The 14,631-nt window shown below is 37.2% G+C and overlaps 1 protein-coding gene across 9 annotated transcripts in view; it reads right to left on the reverse strand.

Moving 5' to 3' along the window:
* Nucleotides 1–375: 375 nt before the first annotated feature.
* LOC124609023 (serrate RNA effector molecule homolog) overlaps nucleotides 376–14,631 on the reverse strand; it is a 199,970-nt gene continuing 185,714 nt past the window's right edge. For 5 of the 9 annotated variants that reach the window (XM_047140043.1, XM_047140041.1, XM_047140036.1 and 2 more), the window contains 4 exons: nucleotides 13,421–13,574; nucleotides 10,811–10,947; nucleotides 5,872–5,994; nucleotides 1,573–2,216 (listed from right to left, as the gene is read on the reverse strand). In XM_047140043.1, the coding sequence (XP_046995999.1) occupies nucleotides 2,138–2,216; nucleotides 5,872–5,994; nucleotides 10,811–10,947; nucleotides 13,421–13,574 (493 nt within the window). In that variant the 3' untranslated portion in view covers nucleotides 1,573–2,137. Of the gene's footprint in view, nucleotides 1,322–1,572; nucleotides 2,217–5,866; nucleotides 5,995–10,810; nucleotides 10,948–13,420; nucleotides 13,575–14,631 lie in introns of those variants that run through there. The other 4 variants (XM_047140040.1, XM_047140038.1, XM_047140042.1 and 1 more) reach the window with 4 other exon arrangements.

The following is a 14,631-nucleotide window of genomic DNA, read 5'->3' on the forward strand; positions in this document are numbered from 1 at the left end:
CTGTCTAGAAATTATCTTAAATTTTAATTTCAACATTATCTTAGTATTTCTTCTGCTACCTCAAATACAAACTTATCAGTGTCCCCAAAATTTAGATGAATTCCCTATAAAAACTACTCTTTACACATAATGCGTTAACACTGATTTATTGCTACGAAACTGTAAGCAAACATCTCTATCGGACTATCACCATAGTCTATATAACAGTACATTATTAATTGAAAACTGTGGTACCGTTCATACAGGTATCCTCTGAAATCGATTACTTCCTCCCAAGAATTACAGCATACAACTAGTGGGGTCAAATAATGCATACACAAAGTGCTCATGGAACCCTTGTCTCATAAGAGGTAAACAAGAAAGGAAACAGACATGTAAAAGTAAGCCATCATAAATTTATTCATCACAAATGGGAAATTCATATCATCCCATGAGTCATCACGATCAATGCTTCTTGCAGTAAAATGCTATCAGCTACAAGCATTAAAAGTGTTGGGATTCAAATTGTCAGCAGATGTAATTTAAAGTCATAACATATTTTCAAATACTGTCCCACATTGCACGAAAATTTACAGCCATTTAATTCTATGAACAAAGTGTTCATAATTTTCATACTGGTTGGGGTAAAAATAATGTACAAATAACATTTTACTTGCTAAACATACTCTGAAAATTGCTTAAATTATGGAAGATGTATATTACATTGATTAGTGTCTCAGTCTCCTCCCTGTTCTGTAGAAATGCGCGTGCACGCGCGCGCGCACACACACACACACACACACACACACACACACACACACACACACACACACACACTTGTGTTACCAAAACACATGTGAGAGACAATAAATACTTCCTAGCTTTGTAAAAAAATTTCACAATTGCATATGTTCCCTGGGGTGATGTACTGGAAGTATTAGCAGACTATTCTTTTACATAATGACAACAAAACAATCAGTATGTCTTACATATGTCTATGATTAAATGCAAGACATTGCCACATTGCAGCATATAGTGAAGGACTATAAACACCTAACATTTCTGTCAATGTTGATAGATATATCTGAAATAATTCAAGAGGCTAAAGCAGCTAAGTTTTAATGTGAGTACAAAAGTGAATTGCTGCAGTTGAGGTGACAGTCTCTAGCAACACAGCAGAAACTAAAGCCTGTTCTGACAACATCACATTCTAGTACCATACATAAAAGAATACCAAGCACACAAAGACTGATTTGTGTTATCATATCAAATAAACTCTTCAGGTTCTCTTGGAGCATCCAAGTCTCGGTAATGAATTACTGGACGATATTCACCACCACCCCTGACAAGAAAAAAATCTGATTAGAACATTTAACTGGTAGTGATGAGTCAGAAATTTATGTTTAAAATCTTTCACACAAATACATACTTAAACACAAAACAACAAAAATAGCAATCCGTCCTGAGGGGAAAATATTCATCCATTCCAAGTAAACATTCTATACACACCATGCAAAATGGTTCACAGATCATTTCAATAAAGGTTCAAGAGCTGGAGGATTACATATGTCTGAAATTAATTTACTAAGGAAGTTAACTAAAATAACAAAAGTGTTTTATTATCCTTAAGCATCTGACATGTTAAATTTGTCTATACAACACATCACAATACCATTCAATTTTTTCTTAACAAATTTATGTAACATCATTAGAGCTGTAAGAAATAACAAACTGTGACAAGATATGCCCATTATTAGGCTTATGTAGATTTCACAACATAACTGTAATACTTCAAACAAACAAACAAAGAACATGCCCTAAACTGTAGACAATGCAAAATTTTTGAACTATATGATGAATTCAGTACAAATTGAGCCCCCAGTTACTACAACAATTCTGTCAGACATTTAGGTGCAAATGAATTATTTTGGTCACAGAAAGCAGAAAGTCAGCTTGCACCTAACAATGAAGTGGTGCATACCATGTCACAACATACATATAGTAAATGTCTCAATACAAACCACGATTTATACTTCTTTATAGCTTTAGTAACAATAATATATATTCAAGAAAAAGTGTTAACATTTCTAATTTCTGCCACCAGCAAATAAAATATGCACAAAGGGTGTGCATGTCATTATGTAAAAATAAATTATAATCAGAAGATCTCTGGAACCTCTGGCACATCTACATCTTTATAAGAAACTATTGGACGAGCAGATTCAATAGGCGGGGACCTGAAAACCAAAATAAACAAACAAAAAAAAAGTCTAGCCCTCATCCGACCATATGACAATTTGGTGTAATAAAAATTAATATGTTTGAGTATTGCAAAGTAATTACAACACACTTAAACTATAATACTGCTTATTCTGACAAACGGTGATCTTTACCAACAGTACAGATACTATATGCACGGATACTAGGATGGGAAACAAATGCCACATGTTCTGCAGACAATAAAAAGGGTTATAATTCCACTTATTGTAAATACACACATCAAAAAATAGTTTTTCATCACCTCAGTTCCAAGAGTTGCAGAACCTGTGCAGAAAATTGGAATAGAGATCAACGTAAACATCATTTCCTCCCTTTTTACTGCTCATGAATACCACACACTGCATGTTGTACGACCATACAGTGAGACCTTCAGAGGTGGTGTTCCTGATTTCTGTACACACCGGTACCTCTAATACCCAGTAGCACGTACTCTTGCACTGATGGATGCCTGTATTCGTCGTGGCATACTATCCACAAGTTCATCAAGGCACTGTTGGTCCAGATTGTCCCACTCCTCAACGGCAATTCAGTCTAGATCCCTCAGAGTGGTTGGTGGGTCACATCGTCCATAAGCAGCCCTTTTCAATCTATCCCAGGCATGTTCGATAGGGTTTATGTCTGGCGAACATACTGGCCGCTCTAGTTGAGTGATGTCATTATCATGGAGGGAACCATGCACAACATGTGCATGACAGGGGTGTGAATTGTCCGTGAAGATGAATGCCTCGCCAATATGCTGCCTATATGGTTCCATTATCGGTTGCAGAATGGCATTCACGTATCGTACAGCCATTACAGCGCCTTCCATGACCACCACCAGCATACGTCGGCCCCACATAACACTGCCCCAAAACAGCAGGGAACCTTCACCTTGCTGCACTCGCTGGACAGGGTTGCCTCCAAACACGTCTCCGACGATTGTCTGGTTGAAGGCATATGCGGCACTTATCGATGAAGAGAATGTGATGCCAATCCTGAACGGTCCATTGGGCATGATACTGGGCCTATCTGTACCATGCTGCATAGTGGCGTGGTTGCAAAGATGGACCTCACCCTGGACGTTGGCAGTAAAGTTGCACATCATGCAACCTATTGTGTACAGTTTGAGTCGTAACATGACGTCCTGTGGCTGCACAAAAAGCATTATTCAACATGGTGGTGTTGCTGCCATGGTTCCTCCGAACCATAATCTGTAGGCAATGGTCATTCACTGCAGTAGTAGCCCTTGGGCGGCCTGAGGGAGGCATGTCATTGACAGTTCCTGTCTCGCTGCATCTCCTCCATGCCCGAACAACATAACTTTGTTTCACTCTGAGACACCTGGACACTTCCCTTGTTGATAGCCCTTCCTGGTACAAAGTAACAATGCATACGCGATCGAGCTGCGGCATTGACCGTCTGGGCATGGTTGAACTACAGACAACACAAACTGTGTACCTCCTTCCTGGTGGAATGACTGGAACTAATCGGCTGTTGGACCCCCCCCCCCCCCCCCCCCCCCCCCCCGTCTAATAGGTGCTACTCATGCATGGTTGTTTACATCTTTGGGCAGGTTTAGTGACATCTCTGAACAGTCAAAGGGATTGTGTCTGTGATACAATATCCACAATCAACGTCTATTTTCAGGAGTGCTAGGAACCGGGATGATGTATAACTTTTTCTAATGTGTGTATGTCCACATAATGAAACTGTTTTCCCAGTAATTTTCCACTTTCAACCTTATATTTTTTTGGCATTTCTTGCAGTTTTACATCTTAATTTTCTTAGTAATTTCTCTTCCATACCTAAAACAACTGTTTGTTTCACTCTGTAGCCTGCTGTGTTCACCACTTCATTAGTAGGAATTTTCAATAACTTCAGTTTTCAGTTGTCAACAGAAGTAGTTTTACCACAAGGTAATGTACAATATTTCTTTCTACAGCAGGTAGAACGAATGAAACAAAAAGTCCACACATATTTTACAATCTCATGTGATTTAATTCCTGCCCCATTCTCAAACAACAGAAAACCTAAGTATACATGACTGCAACGGGACAAAAATTATTTCATCTACTGAGGAGTGACGCTTAAAAAATTAACACCTAATTTTTTCTCCTACAGCTGCTAAATCTGCCAAGGTATTCAGAGATACAATGCATTCCATCAATAGTTGAGACAGATAACTTGGGCATCAACAACAAGATACAGGAAAATCAATAAGGCTACTGTAGTTTCCCAAACGAAGCTATAAATTATGTATCACTCCTCCCACTTCTGAATCCACAAAGAGAAGTTGCACTAGCTTTCCTGCATCTCTGAGGGTTTACTCAATATAAAGGATGATTAAAATTATTTATGTAAATGATCATGTCATTTCTCTATTCCATTTATGTTATTCATAAAAGTAAAAATTGTTTTCAAGTTCTGTTTAATCATATACCGGTCTTCTTGCAACTTTTCCGTTATTGGTAGCTCTTATATATCAATAAACAGAGGTCAGTACTGGCAAAAGAATACAATGAAACTAGGGAACTAAGGCAAGCAATGTCGACGATAAATTTTAGAGTGCAAATAAAATTTAATCATTTGCATTCCAACAACGCTTTCCAGTCTGTTAGTATGCCTGAAGTAAATGTTTTGTATGTCACAGAGGATCATAAGTAACAAACAGATGACAACAGTGTTACATGCTGACACATTAAGTGGAGAAATATATTCTTTGAATAAGAAATTTTCTAACTTAAACCAAATATTAATTTAATTTTATCTATATATGGACCCTGTGGGTCTATCATCAGGTGTAATTTGTCTTAATACAAGCTCTATTTCTTCTCTTGAAAGAGGTGAAATGCATATTCCTCTCATGAAAAGGTTTAATGTTAGGTTATGAATTTTCTAAGTCGAACGTGGAAAATATGTGCAAAATAGTGGGAAAGATGAACAGTGTAAACTTACCACATAATCCAAGAAAATATTTATATTTTTACCTTTTTATAGCTTGTGGAGGAGAGAGAGAGAGAGAGAGAGAGAGAGAGAGAGAGAGGGGGGGGGGGGGTGCAGTGTCAAATCCATCTCAAATGAAAATAAATGCTGCTATGAAGTAAAAAAATTAATAAAAATGGAATGAAATGATTGTACAGCATTATTAACGAGGAGACCCCATCTGGGCTTTTGGTTCACTGGTGCAAGTCTTTCTGAGTTGATTATACCATTTGATGAGATGCAATTGTTAGAACACCACAAATATCCAGTCCCGACGAAAAGAAAATCTCTGACCTGGTCAGGAATCAAACCCAGGACCCCGTGATATAGAGGCAGCAACACTTACTACAAGACCACAAGCTGCAGATAATGAAATTATATATAGCAATAATTTTTCCAGTGCATACACTCAGTTTTTCACAAAAGCACCACAAACTTGTAGGAGTTGCCTAGAACTTAAGCAATGTAATCTTCTCCCTGCCCCACTTTCATTTTTATTTATGAGTCTAAAATTACACACCAACCAATTCACAGATAAAAAGGTACCATCTTATAAGTGGTTGTAAAAGAAGCTTTATACTGTGTTATAGAAATTGAGGAATACTCTACTAATATCAAACAATGATTAGAAAAGTGTAGTAGCTACCTTACCTGCCGCGACTGTATCCTCCCCGGTTTGGTCTTGCATACCCTTGGTTGTAGCCCTGATTATAACCATATCCAAAGCCGTGGCCTCCATAACCAGCGTGACGACCCCCATAATTATACTGGTAACTGCAAAAAAAATTTTCAACATAAAACTGTCTGTATAAACAAGCAGCAGAATAGCAATGAATTAAATGATGAGTGATAATATTACTATGTTTTTAAAGAGTTCTTTGGGTAGCGCAATTGCAACTGTACAAGTCTATTTTCATAAAATGAAAGATAGTGCAACAGTTGTTGAACCAATATTTTATTGTTTATGGCCAGTTTCAGAATAATAAAATTTCACCTTCTGGCATACACTGTAATGATGGGAACAACATATTACCATTACGACCAAGCAGTCATTCAAAAATGAAAAATTAACAACAAATTGATGACCAGGCATTACCCACATTAAGCGTGAAAGAACTAAGGGTGTCTTCCACCATATGTTGTCTGTGGAATGAAACTTCTGTGTCTATTTTATAAAATAGAGAACATAAAACGTTATCGAGATGAAAAACTCTGTTAGAAAATGATTATTTGCAGTATCACAAAACACTCTAGAAATGTTACAGTGAGGAAAAGGACCACACAATATGCGAAAGAACCTTAAGTAGGATCCCGACAGCAACCACCATCTTGTTTATCATGCTGTACTAACGGGAAAACCACAAACAGACGACAGTGAGAGACCTGCGAGGGCACATGCCACATATGGGGCAAACAACACTGTTGAGTGCAGTTATGGCAGGTGGAAGGTTTAAAACCATGAGGAGGAAAACAAACAGAAGAGTATGGATACTCTAAACACTGCAGAGAAAGAGAACCTATATATCAAGGTAAAAACCACATGAGTGTGCTACCACCACATTTATCAGTTTTACAGAAAAAAATCAGAAAGTTAACAAAATCACAGTTAAATTATGAAATACTCCAAATACTTGAAAACCTAATTTAGGCGGTAAAGTGAACTAGCTAAAATATTTATATGGTACACATCTGTATGATCGTTAATAGTTTCACGAAGGAAGGAGTGGAGACTTTTTAGAATTGCTCTCTGTTCCTTAGTACATTAAGTATGTGAACTTTGCCCACAATGTACAAAACTACCAAATTATTGCAAACCTGCTGATTATCAATCAAAAGTATTGTCAAAGCTAACCTGGATTGATCAACATTGTTGTTTTTGTTGTTGTTGTTGTCGTCTTCAGTCCCGAGACTGGTTTGATGCCTGCTACTCTATCCTGTGCAAGCCTCTTCATCTCCAAGTAGCAACTGCAACCTACAGCCTTCTGGATCTGTTTACTGTATTTATCTCTTGGTCTCCCTTTATGATTTTTACCCCCCATGCTTCCCTCCAGTACTAAATTGGTGATCCTTCAATGTCTCAGTATGTGTCATCCCTTCTTCTAGTCAGGTTGTGTCACAAGTATCTTTTCTCCCCAATTCAATTCAGTACCTTTTCATTATTTATGTGATCTGCCCATCTAATCTTCGGCATTCTTCTGTAGCACCACATTTCAAAAGCTTCTATTCTCTTCTTGTCTAAACTGTTAACCGTCCGTGTTTTGCTTCCCTGCATGGCTACACTCCATACAAATACTTTCAGGAAAGACTTGACACACATACATTTACATTTGATGTTAACAAATCTCTTTATTTCAGAAATACTTTTCTTGCCATTGCTAGTCTACATTTTATATCTTCTCTACTTTGGTTATCATCTGTTATTTTGCTGCCCAAATAACAAATCTCATTACACCTTAGGTTTCTCATTTCATAATCTAACTCCCTCAGCATCACCTGATTTAATTCGACTACGTTCCACTATCCTCTTTTGCTTCTGTTGATGTTCATCTTATATCCTCCTTTCAAGACCATTTCCATTCCGTTCAATTGCTCTTTCATGTCCTTTGCCGTCTCCAGCAGAATTACAATGTCATGAGCATATCTCAATTTTTTTATTTCTTCTCCCTGGACTTCAATTCCTACTCCAAATTTTTCTTTTGTTTCCTTTACTGCTTGCTCAATAGTGAATTACATTGAGGATAGGGTACAACCCTGTACAGACTGTAAACAGCCTTTCACTTTCTGTGTTTTACCCTTGCCCCCTTTAGAACATGAAAAAAAAGAGTATTCCAGTCAACATTACCAGAAGCTTTCTCTAGGTCTGCAAATGCAATAAATGTAGGTTTACCTTTCCTTAACCTATCTTCTATGAGAAGTCGTATTGTCAGTACTGCCTTGTGTGTTCCTACATTTCTCCAGAATCCAAACTGATCTTCCCCAAAGTCACCTTCTCTGTAAACTCTGCTTTCAGTTCATTAGTGACTAGTTTGGAGAACTTTCTACACTGTGATGTATTGGCATACAGGATGTTTATGGTTACAGACTCTGAAGTCGCAAGACAAACTGATATTCTTGATAATTTCTTTAGTTATAAACCAATGTGTAGTTATACTTGCTGTAAGTGTAAAATGTCTAAAGCTGGTACGGTTGTTTGTTTGTTTTTGAGGACGTAGTATATATGAAGTTCCATTTTGTAGACAATACGACTTCGTAAAATGGTATACAGGGCGTCCCTGGAGAAACGGTTGATATTTAGCAATATTACAAGAATGATCTTTCAAAGCAAGAGAATCGAGTAGGCATGGGCTCTAAAATGCATACCTTAAGGGCTATAAGCACCATTTTATCTTTGATAGTAAGTAAAGCAATCATCACCCTGAATATTGTTTTGAACACCATGGAGCTTTACTAGGCATAGTCCTGTTGGAGATCATATGCCACTGCCTTCCTTTGACCTTTGAACTGACGTACCCAGTAAGTTATAGGGGGACCTACAGTTTAGCATTGATTCCCCATTGTACAACTTGGCATTTTTCACATCAAACAAATACTGCTGGAGGTGAATGACGTGGTATGTGACAGATAAAGATCCTAGGATTAATTGAGGATCCAACCCAAGACCTTTGGATACATTACCACTTCTCAAAATATGCAAAGCAAAGAGCTTGCAGTGGTAATATTACTTTGGGTGGAGAACCCCTCAAAGTGGCAGACAGTTTCACTTATTTAGGGAGTGAAATATCTAGTCATGGAAGAATAACCAACAAAATTAATAGTTTCAGAAAAAGCAAAACTTCTTATGTATATTGCCACCTATGGAGGAGAAACATGGACAATGACAGAAAGGGACTAGAGCAGACTGCAAGCAAGGGAAAGGAAATTTCTCAGAGCAGTTACGGAAAAACAAGAATGGACAGAGTAAGGAATGTAGATATTAGAAAGGACCTTAAACATTTAAGTATGAGCGAGTGAGTGAGAGAGAGAGAGAGAGATTGGACATGTTAAGAGCATCCAAGAACATGGTGGAAAATGGGAGTGAGAATATCTGTGGAAAGGAGGGGTGTGACAAGGCAGCAAGTGGAGGAAGAAAAGTGGTGAGAGGACTGGGCCAAATGGAGAGGACTCTTCAGCACCCAGACCTAGTAGTAGCTGGAGCGGGATCCAAATATAGATAGATACTTCTCAAACGCGACTCAACTGCACATGCACAAGAGCCCGCCCGTAACTGCTCAAACAAATCCAAAGTGAACAGTTGTGACGTCTCGCTCATCGGAGACAATTTGTTGTTAGGGAGCATTGCATGGTCTTCGTAAAGCCTTTGACACACTTTGCAGTTGGCAAATGCTTGTATGAGCACTGTGTTTTATTGTTGTATATGGTGTATTTGTTTTGCGACTTAAGTTTTATTTTCATTTTTTTTCTCTCCTTCATGTTTTGTTGCTGCAGTATTATTCTGCAGAAACAGGATACAGTAATATCCTTTGTTAGAGCATTGGTTCATACCTCTCAAAATCACAAAAATTTAACTGAAAATTAAAACAATGAAAAATTCCTGGAATTCTGAAAAATTCCCGGGTTTATCCCGGTTTTCCCCCAGATGAAAAAATTCCTAGGTTTTTCCCAGATCTCCCGGATGTCCCGGGTCATATACACCCTGTATTATATCAAAATGTGGTCATCCCTATGGGCTAGTACAAGGTCTTCAAGGGACATATTCCCAACAAGAAGGTATATCCACACACAGCTGATACACAAGGACTCTGACATTCTGAGACTGCTGCAGTTAAATGTATACAGCAAATGTAGGTAAAACCTACTCAATCAGCAATTCTGCACTCTGGCAACACACAACTACAGCACTTGTGAAATTATATTACCCAAATCTGTACATAAATTAGAGTTTCAAGATCACCTACACCTACACAGATGTGCGGTAGCCTGCACACTAAATCTACATATAATTATGAAAGTTAAGTGGTTGGGTAACATTTACATCCCAACTTTTTTTTTTATCTAAAAGCATTCAAGGTAGACCAAACGCTGATACTATTTTCATTGTTTACATTGGCTAAGAATGACTAACAGTGTTGCCCAGACTTCTATGACACTAGTAAAATACTGGAAGGTAATCTGCTGATCAATGCCCTTTTACATGATAAGTGGTTATTATCCTACTGATGAACAATCAAGCAATAATATTATTTCTTTAATAATGCTGTAAGTACATCAATAACTATACCCAATCTTCAAAGAGCATAAGAAGCAAGAATTGTTAATTTAAAAGTATAGCAAATATGATGTCAATAAAGACTGAGCACAGTGTCAGTTGAATAAGGCTCCCGGAAGGCATACACCTTGGCCACACCATAGGACTTATTTTCATATTTGTCTTAAATTAGTAGTATGACAGGTGCTGAATTGCAGGTCCAGTTTCAATGAATCCATCACTGTTCTGTTGACATAACAACCCTGTTCAATTGCAGTATTTGCTGCCCACAAACCAGTATGTGATAAAACTTCAGCTGCCCATTACATCTATTAAAGAACTCACTGAGGAACATACGGAGCAGGTGCAGGAAAGCCTTCTCTGCTATCCGCTCCTGAATCCTTTCTCCCCTGTCGATTCCCTGGATGTTCTGGCAGCTGTGGTCTCTTTGGATCTCGTAAGTAGTTGTTAAAATATTCAACCTGGAACACAGAGGTGAATTAAAAATTCCTCTATAGAAATAACAATACAGCTGAAAGATTGCCAAGTGTTACACAAATCCAGAGAGAACGTAGTAATGCTATAATAACATCTCATAATAAAGGTTACTTATATTTATTATTACAGTACATGATTTCCTTAACAAAAAATTCATATTTCTTAACAGAATGGGATGTCTTCAGTGAGTAACAAAAGTTTCACAATTGTCCAAAACCCTGTTTCAATGACAATCACAAATAATCTGAAACAGGATTACTTGAACAGGAAACCAAAAGTATTCTCAGGTGTCATGTTGAGAACAAACATAAATAATAAACAGCAAGAAAGATTGAAATGCTGACCAACCGGTTTACATGATAATCAGATAAGAGTTTTTGCTGAACAATAGCGGTTCAGAGCTTGATGAACAAATGTGCTCAAGGTGAAACTCCTGATGTTGATGCTGTATCAGAAATCCCTCTGTCTCAAGCTATCAATCTGCCTCTTTCATATGGGCAGTGGATAGATGATGACAGTACAGCTCCACAGCCTCCAATTTCTGAAGAATCATGCCAAATTCAAATTGACCAGAACCTGTTTGTGTTTAATTGTTTCACCAACGTTTTTGATGAAGCACAAAGAGAGCAAAGCTACAAGTGGATTACTGTGAAACTCAGAGAACTGAAGATTTTTGATGTGGTTTTACATTTGTGCTTTGTTAGTAAACTGAAAATGACTGATTATTTGTCTACAAATTCTCTACTGCAGACGTTCTCTGCAGAGAAGTGTTAACCAAGAGATTGTTTTCTGTCAATTTGTGAATGTTTCGCCTCATAGATAATATGACTTTTTATTAAAAATATCAAGATGGGCACAACCATATTCACAAAGTGAGACCCATCTTTTCATACATTCATGACAAAAAGCAAAACGACATGCAAACCGAGAGAAAATCTCCCTATAGATGAAAGAATTTGCCTTTTTTGTGGCAAACTAGTTTCAAAGATGATACAAAACATAAGCCAAACAAATAAGGCATAAAATTTTTTATGTTATGTGGAAGTGATGGTAGATAAATTATGAAATGTGAAATATATTCTGGTAGTCAGGCAAATGCTAATAAAAGCACTTTGCGTGTAGTAAACAGGCAAGAGTGAAATTTCCTATGGTAAAGGCCATATTCTATACGTGGATCACTTTTACCTAGCCCTGATCTACTCTAGCTTTTATGGAAAAGCAAAACTAAGGCAGTGGGTTCAGTTATAAAAACAGAAAAGTAGTAGCTAAAAATGTAGTAGCACACGTGCTTACAAAATAAACTTTTGTTTGTTGTTTGTGAAATGGAAAAATACCAGGGCTGTATTTATTTCGACAGCAAAACACAAAATGACTGCTGACTGCATCCAATGTCAGTGTCACAACAAAGTTATGAATGATAGAACCACATGACCAACTAATGGGCTACTACTAATTTGAAAGGAGGCAAATACAGTGGTTGATGAAAGTTAGTTGGTTTTTATGAAGATGGATGTAAACTCGTATGTTTTATATAAAAGTACAGACCTACTAATAAACAGATTGTTTAGTTCATTACTGAATTGGCAGAGACTATACTAAACAAAGGTAGACTACTTGAATATACTTTCACTCAAAACAGTTCATCTGTATATAGAATCAGTGGAAGACTCCCAGAACTGATTAAGTGCTTGAAAAAAGTCAAAATAGCCTCCGAGGAGATATCAAGTTTGCACAGAAAGTGACAAGAAGAGATATAAGGTACTATTGTGAAGAATGTGATGTAAGAGTAAGTTTTCCAGAAAACAGGGCCAAAAGTTACTAAGTAATTTTAAATGAAGAAAACCACATTTTCGAACAATTTCACTTTTTATACAAACAAATTCTAAACTGATCTTTCTGTACAAAAGTAAAGGGTGAAAAAGCTTTTGTTGTTGTGAAAACACATTTTCATTTCAATACAAAAAAATAGTCAATGGTGTAAGTCGATGTTTCTTTGCAGCGTTTCATAGAAAAATTGCCCCCCTTCCAAATGCAATAAAATAATAAAGACCTGTACAGTAGAGTCTGCTGCACAAAATTAAAAAAAACTGAAAATGTACAGCATCAGCCAGCTGAATGGCACACTAGCCACGCAACCATGAAAGTGTTAAGCAGACCACTGTAATAATTCGGTTGCCCAGTTCTCAGGAGAACATTATAAGAAAATATCACAGAATTACAAGGAAGTTGAACTTTCATATGGCAAAGAAATTTTGATGTATGAAAACTATTGGCTACTTTTTTACCAAAACAACTGAAAAACATACATTTAACCAGCACAGTCTCAGGCGTGCTCTCACATAATTCTACAATTTATTAAATTTTAAAACGCTGCTTGACTAATTTTCTTCTAAGTCTCCACCACATAAAAAAAAAAAAAAAATTATAATCAAAGAAAATATAATGAGCAAAAATTACCTCCTTCTTCACTTCTTCAACTTTTTCTGCGTGCTTGTTGAAAATGTGCTTCCTAACAAATTCTGGTCCTTTAAACTTTTTACCAGACAGCGGACATAACCATTTATCTTTGGCTAATTCTTGAGTATTTGCCTGTATAAATTTCTCAACTTCACTGGTATACAATTAAGGAAGAGATACAGGAGTACACATGAATGCAATAGAGATGCTACAAATGATAACAGTATAAGGAAAAACCAAGTAGTGTGTATTTCAGTTCATCACAATTAATTTATTAACACTGTTACTTGCTCTAACCTAATTTATTTGTGTGTAAATCTGAAGGGGAAGAGAACTGTTTACACTGAATTAGGTGTACCAAACTGATGGTTGACAGAGGCAACGGAGAGAAATGTCAACAATGAATAATAGCTGAGGAACAATACTTACTAATAAGGTCTGCATTAATTTATAAAGTAGGTATTACACCTGGATCAGAATACCAAAGTGATTAACAGTGAAACACAATTGAAAGTGGAAGGGGCAACACGACAGGTCACTGCTACATGTGCACGAAAATGGCTGCTGCAGCAAGAGCTATGCACTGCTTTGCTGGATTTAACTTCACACTCCTTGTTAATGTGCACTATTGAATGCACCTGGCAGTACTGTAGTAACCAAATCACTTTGGGCATTCTTGTGGGTAACATGATACTAACGTTTCCTTGTTATTCGTGTATCTCAGAAAAAGGAGCAGGACATGTGCTGTCTTTTGGCATAGTCTGTATGACTCCTGTTTATTTGGTGTACCTTGTAAGAAAGCACTGCTCCAATGGATGTGAATTATTCATATGAATAGAATTAACAACATTAAAATTATAAACTGCTTAAACAGGTATCATCACTGTACTGTATACTTAGTATGTTGACTTGTGCAGAGGAGAAATATTATTACTGAAGCACTGCAGGGGCTAGTCACTCAAAATACAAGCCACGTCTTCAAACAATGAAGAAACTTAAATTACACCAAGGGGTAAATGCCGCTCAGTTTAGTAACTTCCTTTCTCAACACATTTGTTATCTGTGCTATGGTACATCCAAGAATCACTAGAATTGCCTTGCACTTCCCAGGCTTTCATATATATTCTCTGTGTGATGTACAACACGCTCCACTTTTCTAGTGTTATTTGTGCCATTGGTTCCTCAAACTACTTTTGAATTTTGGCCGCAGT

Source organism: Schistocerca americana, chromosome 1, assembly GCF_021461395.2.
Source record: "Schistocerca americana isolate TAMUIC-IGC-003095 chromosome 1, iqSchAmer2.1, whole genome shotgun sequence".
NCBI lineage: Eukaryota > Metazoa > Arthropoda > Insecta > Orthoptera > Acrididae > Schistocerca > Schistocerca americana.